Here is a 9052-nt window from a genome sequence, read left to right as displayed (position 1 = left end):
TATCAGTTCTGCATGCTAGAGAGCCCTTTGATAGCTTGGCAATCCTTTTTTATTCCTCTCTGCCTGTGCAAGAGAGAGAATGCAGTGCTGCTGAATTTAGAAAGTTATAGATGTTCTCATCAGCCACATGAAATGCAATGGAGATTCCTTCCAAACGCCAAGAGAGCAGAGGCTGCAGACAACAGATGTGAGAGGGGTTCCCATAACTGTCAATTTTCAAAGTGTTTGCCTTGAAAAGAGAGGAGGTGCTATGTTGATTGATTTTTTCAGTGCAGTATATAAAGCAGAGGAATTCTTCTCCCTGCTGCTTGTCACACTGATCTGTACACTCTCAACTGGACTTGGGGCTACTACTTGTTGTATCTGAAAGGCTGAAACTCACTGGGAGTAAAGAATTATTGTAACAATGCCGGAACCCACCAAGAAAGCTGGTAAGCACAACCATCATAACCAGAACACTTTTCTTTTTAAACTATGTATCTTCACAGAACACAGAGGATACCCTTCAAACAATCTTGCACAGGAATAACTAATGATATCCTAGAGTGACCATCTTAGCTATTGTGCCATCATTACACTAGTGCATAGTTATATCATTAATTATTAAATGTTTGGGGATTACAATAGAATATACTACAAAATTGAATTGACCTGCACTTGTCTTCAAGAACAAAAAATAGTTCAGCAAGGAAGAGCTTACTGCCTTCTCTTCTAAAAATATGCAAAATGCTTGAAGTGTAGTACCTGATTTTTTTTCATTCTGTCTATAAATCATCTTGACCTGCAAAACAGAACATGAATATACCTTTGTGTTTTTAAAAATCATGCCTATTAAGATTTTTCTTTTCCTCTTCCAGCTGCCTGTTTACCCTGTTCTCATTTCAACTTCATTTAACTAATGTAAACTGATGACTTGTTAATAAATCAAGCTATGGCTTGTCAATAAATCATCAAGCTAGGGTATATATTATTGCGCTCTTAAAGGATGCAGTCATAAATCAATTTAAATGCTTTGATGTGTGTGTGTGTATGAGTAATGTATATACAGTAAGTATATATATCAACTCAAAATTATTCCGTTACATCTTGCATGTATAGACTATGCATAATATATATTGTATGCATATATATTAACAAGTATATATTGACATAATAGTTTTTTATTACATCTTGCACATATACTCTATATGTGCAAGATGTAACTGAATAATACTGCTTTAATATATGTACCTATTAATGGCATATATTAATTGTCTATCATCTACATATGCATATGTTTGTAACCTATATGTCTATAGTCTATACATGTGAGATGTAACAAAATACATACATTTTTCTGTACAAATCGAAACATTACAGTATGTTTTGCTGGACTGGAGACATCGTTATAGCTAGTTTCAGGAGAAGAACATTTAAGGACAGCAAAGTTAGGCCACTTCCCTGCTGATTTTTGCTGGCATAATAGTTCCTAGTTCTTTAGCTTGTTAGCACTATATGTCTTGGCTCATTAAAGAGAATTGGGAATGGCTTAATTTTTAATAAATATTGTCTTTTGATTTTTTAAAAATGTATCTATTATTATTTTGAATTTTTCAACGAGTAAAAGCAAAGTGAATTGCATATATCATACTTCTATTTACACAGAGAGAAACAGTCAGCTGTGTTAGTCTGAAGATGGGCAGAAAGCAAGGCAGGATGACACCCTAAAGATTAACTGGTTTAGAAAGGCACAAGCTTTGGCAGGTGACAGCCTACTTTGTCAGATGCTGATGAAGTATCTGACAGCAGTCTGTCACTACAGAAGCTTATGCCTCTCTGAACCAGTTAATTCTCTAAGGTGTCACCCTGCTCTGCCTTCTGCCCATTTATTTATGCAGTCAAGATCTGGTGGTTGGGATTTTTGTTTTGTTTTTGTGGTTAGATTGATGGGATGTGGCAACTGTCAGTCCTCCTGGATCATGGTATATGCATGAGGGCCACCCAGACCTTCCAGGAACATGCCTGGGCAGGAATTTTTTGGCAGAGTGGAGGCTTCCCAGACCTTCTATCCTCCCCCTAGGCCACTGAGACAGAATCCAAAGACAAGGCAGAGTCCAGATGTGAGGTACCGTAGTTGTGTAAGTGTCTGGGAATCAAACCCAGGCTTTCCTATGTGGTAGACAAGGATTCTACCACTGAACCACAGGGGACACCTAGATTGGTGGAATGGTCTTGGGTCACATCGTTTTCATTCTCATTATTTTTAGCATGTATAATGCAACCAATCCTGTATAAACATAAATATAAAGATGGACTGGATACTCTTTGAACCATGATTAAGAAGAAGTCTGTAGATAGGCTACAAACAATATCGATAAGGCTGTAGATAGGCTGCACAAACTTTACAGTCTGAACTGAAACACAAACTCTTTTGCAAAGTTTGGGTAATGACCTTCCAAGCCTTATACATCAAGTAATCCTTATTCACAAAACAAAGGTTTTGCAGGTTCAATCAGGCCTTTACTTTGTAACACCCAGAGAAGGTATGAATAAATATATTTTAGTCGTTAATAATTCAAAAAAGCTGCGATGTTTTGTAGTGGTACCTACTTATTTAGGACAATTCATTAGACATGCTAAGCTAGATTATGACCTCACTTCTGTCTGCTGTAATCAGATGAGGTTGCTGTTTTACACTTGTTTAACTGAGAGAAGAATCTTCTTCCTAATTTATATCCTCTTCCCTAGGGCCTAATCCTTTGGGGTGCTAAGTATCCTTGGTTCACAATGACTTCAATGGAATTATGGGCATTCAGCACCTCATAAGAAAAGCTAAGCCCCTGACAGGAATGGGAATTATTTTTTTTTTTCAGTTTACTTATAAAAACCACCCTCACAAATAAAATTGGATATATTCATCAAGATAATTTGGTGATAAATTGAGTGAATAAGGGGGATTTGCAATTTCTGAAAATCTGAAAAAGTCCATTTATATATAAGCATGTGCAGGATTGACCATTATGCCATTTAATTTGACATTGACCTATCAGTAGAAATTTCATTAGTTTAGAGACTTTTTGGAGTGTGTGCTTGTGCACGTGTGTGATTTAAGAGCAAGGGTCTGAACAACTGCCTAAGTGATACAAGGGCTTCAGCACCTGACCAGGGGAGCTATGCACTTTGCAAGATTGAGCCTTCAAGCAACAGTATTGACATGCTGTGATGATCAGTTTACTTGCTAGCTCTCCTTAGTGCCAGAGGACAATGATGGATGAAGTATCCCACTAAAAATAGCTACAGCAAATGCTTGTATTAATATGGGAACCTAATCCCCTATGCTAAACCTAGAGCCAAGCCCTTTCTAAAGTATCTTATTTGTAATGCAAATTATTTACACATGTATTAAGTGTTCTTTTTTGATCTTCTATTTGAATAGCTATAATGCAATGTAATGAGAGGGCATTCAAAGACTTTCAGTTGAGACAAAAATGGAAACATTTAGGTAATATTTAGGCAAACATATTCAAGCAGATTTTGGTTTGGAGAGAATATTTTTGGTTAAGAATAGATCAGGTTCAGCAAAAACATTAAAACATATCTGATTTTAATATAATATTATTGTAGTTCCAAATGTTGCCGATAAAGCTTGCACAAAAGAAATTAATGATGGTAGAGCAAACAAATGTATCAACCTGTTTTCAAGGTCATATATCAGTAATAACATAAACATTTTAAATCTTGAAAGAAAATGGAAAAATACTTCAGAAATGGGAATGAATTATGAAAAAATGTATACATCCATAGTGCTTTATCATCCCCACACCCATCTCATCTACAGCAGGCAGCTTAGGGTGATAATATGTTTATCTTAGAGTACTTAAGAGATTTTGGCTGATTTCTAATGTTTCTTGGAAGGTCAGCAGTTTCAGCTATACAACATGTGAGGCTTCAGATCCACATGTCCAGTAAATGCCTCAAAACAATGTTCAGGGTGTGAAGGACTGAAAACAATTAATTAATTATAATTGCCCTTGCACTCACAAGTCTCACTACTCATTGGTAGGTGTTGCAAAGACTCATTCAGAAAACTTACCATTTTTGGAAAGCAGTAGGCTGAATATAATATAAGAGGAAGGGAAAAGAAACGCTTCAGATGCAGGGCTTTGCATCACAATAGCATCTTAACAATAGGTTTCCCCCAACATTTTTAAAAGAGGCAATCTGAGGGCTTGATCCTGGACTATTCATTCATATAAATACTCCCACTAAAATTAATTAGACTACTTACGTGAGTAAGAATTTTCAGAATCAGGAACTAGTTCAGCAGTTGAATATCAATGTTATTACTATACTCTTAATAGTGATTTGTTTTTTAGGCTAGGGACAGAAATTACACATGAATCAGCATAAGTGATCAGAAATCAGTTCAAATCTGTAACACAACAGAAGTTCAGTACACATAAACTGCTTTCAAAATGGCCAGAACCAGTTTAAGATAAACCTGGATGGATGTAATATCAGGCTTCACTGAATTAAATTAAATCAGTTTATTGAACTTCTATTCCAAATTCCCTCCAGATTCAAGTTAACTCAAAGTCTTCAGTATCTCAGGGTGCTTTGCACCCCACCCCCCACAAGCCACCCCCTTAAAGGGTGCAAAATCTAGCCTGGGCCCAAGTTGTCTGCTTCAGCCCAGAAGGGAGGCATGCTCTGGCACCCTCTGGCTTCTGGCCTGAGCCACTGCAGGGATATGCCTGTGTTTCTGGAATCCAAAGTGAATGTCTGTTCACTTGCTTATCAATTCAATCTATGCAGCTTAGACTAACCTGCAAAGATTAAATTGATTTAGCCTTGGGTTTTTTTACTGTCTGTACTTAGCCAAAGGGAGAACCAGAGTTTAATTCTCCATAAAGCACTAACTGGAACTCCTCTTTCCTTTCTCCCTCAAAATGCCTCCAGAAACTCCTGCCAACAAGGCTTGCTCCCAACTTTCTCTAAAAAAGAAATTCTGTGTTGCTTGCTGTAGCAAAATGAGTCTCTAAAAATGGCATAAAGATGCTTATTGCTTCTATAGAGTATTTCAATTTCCTATGGATTAGAAATAATAGGAAAGTTCAATGGACCAGACCTTAGATCACCTTCACAAAATCCTAGAAAAACAACCTTTTTTCCTCCCTTCTTTTCCCTCACTTTCTGACAACTTTTTAAAGAATTAGAATAAATATGTAATATAAATTGTTATAAAATCTGAGGCTTGGGGTTTTTCGTTTCTCTTTTTTCTTTGAAATGCAATGTACTAATAACCAGTTAACTTGAAAAAATGCAATTTTGAAACATTTTGAGTGGATATACAGTATGAGTTTCTCTTACTAGCCTTAATATTTTTCACTTCATTCAGACCTAGTCCTCCTAGTAACTGCTGCAGAATTTTGCCTCTGAAGAATAATGTTTTATTGATCATAAACTGCTGTGTTACCACTATCTTCTTTCCTAGTTTAAACCCTTAGTCTGGATGTGGATATGAGTCTTAATATAGCCCCAAAATGACTAATGCAGCTGATGTTGTTCTTCCTATGTAGATAAATGCTGCAGAAAGGCATAGGGCAAGCATACAGATATTTTGCATCACCATTTTTTTCTTTTGATTTTAAAATGTGTCCCCTCCACCTTTAATTAGAGCCAGCTTGAGTATTGGTTCCCATGGCAGGATTCATGCACAGAACCCAGACACACACAGGTCATTATGAACATACAGATGTGGGTGGATAAATAGCAGGCACATCTACATGAGATGCTATATCTCTATAGTGGTGGGCTATGTTACTGTAGCTCATTGCTACGGTGACATAGCATCAGCAGGCATGAACTGTGACATTGACACTACTGGGCAGTAGCGTTGGAAAAGACCTGTGCATCGGGACTGCACAGTAACATCGGTATTGTGCATTCATTTAGTATTTGCTTAAGCAAGTACTACATAACTGTGCAGTAACCACTGCACAATCCAGTGCATGTGTAGACATGCTCACTCTCTTCCTATTTTTAGTGGCACTAGATTTGCTAGGTTTCTTCTCAGTTTCTGTCTTCTAAAAAATCCCTAATCCTGAACTTATTTTCATTGTCAATTCTTCTTCAATTCTTTCTCCCGTTAACTAACAACTATAAATGCTTTGCAACAAACCGGCTACAAACCTAAGCCTTAGCACCAGAACTGAATCCTCAGGGGTGGTTCATTATGCCCATGCTGAGCTCTACTGAGCAGGGGTCTACATGCACAGATCCATTTGTGGGAAGGGACCCAAGTTATTCTTAGGCTGTCTTTGGCACCTCATAACTTATTTCCAAGCATTGCTCCCATGCGCCCTCCCAAGATATCAGTCTTTCGAATGCATATATTGACCTTTACCCTCCACCTCTCAGATGTTTATGACTGTGTTTTCTAGAATCCTTAATCCAATGATTCTCAACCAGGGTGCCATGGCACTCTGGGGTACCTTCAGATCCTTTCAGGGGTGTTACAGAGTGTTTCACAACACTACCAGTTAGATGTGCAAACATGATTCACAAGATAAACCCAGAGATTTCAAATAGGAATCTATAGTGTTCAAAGCATTCTGACCTATTGTGGTATTTCTGAATCTTTGCAACAGAAGGATTGCTCTAGTATTCTTCTGTAGTCAACAGTCAAGTGAAAACTAAGAGCTAACATTTTCCAAGCTGTGCCTTAAGTCTAGCAAGGGGTGCCTTGAGTCTGAAAAGATTGAGAACCACTGGTTTAATATGCTTGAAAAGCCGTTTACATTGGCAAAAGAACCCGAGGTGTTTCTGAGGATGGAAGAAATGGCACTAACTATTGTCTCCTCGTAAATCTTGTTGACATTTATAGGACAATAGTAATGGATAAGGCAAGATCATTTTGGACTGATATTGGTGTTATCTCAGTTCAAACGTCACTCTGTCCTACTTGCAAAACAATGTAAAACTGTAAATTTAAAATGGTTATATATAAATATGGAATATATATATATATTTATGGAAAGGAAGCTGCAAAAGAAAATTCTCTTCCCAGTGAACTAGAGGGGACCTTCTACTTGGTAGAAATGTAATTAGCCAATGCTGCTTTTATGCTTCCTTATACTGCACCTGTTGTGTAGATAAATAAAGGACTGTCCAATTCTTTCCCCTCCTAAGTCCTAAATATATCACCTAAAGAAAGCTTTTTTTTTAAAGCATGCTGCACTTCCTTCTGTTTCACTGGCAAACTGGATGAGTTTCTGCTTTTCAGCTTAGGTCTTTCCCTAAAACAGGGTTTGAGTCAAATAGCAACAAGAGGGCACAAATATCTGGTAAAACGCTGTTTATCAAAAGACTGCAGTCACCAGATAATCTAATAAGTCTATGGGAATTTGTGTGGTACAGCAGTAACGAGTTATATGAGAAGTGTTTAAAGTGAAGTTAGTTAGTTAGTTCAGAAATAATTAAATACAGGTTGGAACAGAGAAACTAAGCTTGGAGGAGTTTCTCACAGAATAGGCCAAATCTTAATAAGACCAAATCAGGAAAAACTTTCATAGATTTCACTAACCTAGTGATCCTGATTTAACAAATTAAAAATTTAGAGGGTGGTTAGGTTCCTCAACCACAATGCAGATTGTCTTAATAGACAGCCTCTTAGTGTGCTAACAGATGTGCAGCTCCCCGCTCTAACTCATGACGCTTCACAGAAAGCTCCATGAGTTAGACCTACTTTCCTGACCCAACAGACATTTACTGTTGAATCAGGAGGGTGGGTGATCAAGCTCCACTTTGGAACTGATCCGGGAAGAGAGGCTGTGTATCTGCAGTGTCTATTCCCTAGCCCCACCCTCCTCTCCTAGCTCCCATGCTGTCTCAGGATGGGGTGGGGGGGGGAAGGCAGGAGACGGAGGTTCATTCTGGGATTTCCCCATCCTGCTCTGGAGCAGGGGGGCAGGTGAATTGGAGCCCCCCACCTCAGGGGGCTCCAACCCACCTGCCCCACCCTCCAGCGCTGGCTGAGCAACCCCCAGACCGAACTCATCCCCCTCCTTACTCCCCTCCCATTCTGAAGAAAGCACCCGGGACAGGGCTGAGCTATGTCTGCCCAGCCTTGCTCCTGGCATGAAGACAGATGTTAATGCAGGTGTTCTGCTTTGAAGTGCCTTCATCTGAACCCTGATGTAATGGCAGATTGTTGTGCAAGCAGGCATTTTTAAAGCACTCTGCAGCCGTGCACATCTGCCAGTGCACGGCTGTAAAGCTCTTTCAGTGGCCAATCATGTGACAGTCACATCTGTTAGCACCTTAGGGTAAAATGGCTTGCCCTAATCTCAGTGAAGTTTTGTCCTATATAGTTATTGTTGTGTTAATTAATTACTTATTATACACTGCTAGCATTTGCACTGTACTTAGGAATTTTCAATAAAGAGCAAAAGGGGAAAATGATTCATTTTTGTTGTGATCAGAAGAGTTTTCTGGTTCAGCTGTACCAATTTGAACTGGAACATTTCATTTGACTTGAAGCTGTAGGTTTTCTTTTTGGTGACCAAAAACATATTCTAGTTCAGATAAAACTCTTCTCCCTAATTTTAGATGTGGCAGCTAAAACAATAAATTGATAGTGCCAAGTTCATTCCTCATGATCATATTTTCTTCTGCTATTTTAAAACCCATGTTTCTCTCCTTGTGTCTCCACACTTTCCCCAGTTGTCCGTTAATCTGGCCTTACTTATCTGTGGTACTTTCTAGCACAGATCTGCAGATCTACATACTAATGTGACACATATTCACACCTTCACGCTACGGCCTGTTCATACATAGGGTGGGGGGATGTTTCTATTGCACAATGTTTTTTTTTCAAGCTTGAATAAGATCACACTTCTTTTTAGACTCATCTTCCTCGTGCAATACTCAAAGTCAGTAGGCTCCATAAGTTCCATCTGAAGAGTTCCTTCCCAGTCAGTTCACTGGGGATAGTCTGATCCCTTTTACCCCTCTAAATTAGTCAAAGGTACGATGCCTAAACTCATGGCTGTCCAGAAACATTCACAAACTG

At 38.5% G+C, this 9052-nt stretch overlaps 1 protein-coding gene across 2 annotated transcripts in view; it reads left to right on the top strand.

The window, feature by feature from the left end:
- The first annotated feature begins 293 nt into the window (after positions 1-293).
- MYBPC1 (myosin binding protein C1) overlaps positions 294-9052 on the top strand; it is a 115792-nt gene continuing 107033 nt past the window's right edge. For both annotated transcript variants that reach the window (XM_059726447.1, XM_059726448.1), the window contains exon 1: positions 294-431. In XM_059726447.1, coding sequence (XP_059582430.1) covers positions 407-431 — 25 coding nt within the window. In that variant the 5' untranslated portion in view covers positions 294-406. The remainder of the gene's footprint in view (positions 432-9052) is intronic.

Source organism: Alligator mississippiensis, chromosome 4, assembly GCF_030867095.1.
Source record: "Alligator mississippiensis isolate rAllMis1 chromosome 4, rAllMis1, whole genome shotgun sequence".
NCBI classification, from domain to species: Eukaryota; Metazoa; Chordata; order Crocodylia; family Alligatoridae; genus Alligator; species Alligator mississippiensis.
The sequence above is the reverse complement of the archived record's forward strand: the minus strand, read 5'-3'. Positions and strand labels throughout refer to the sequence as shown.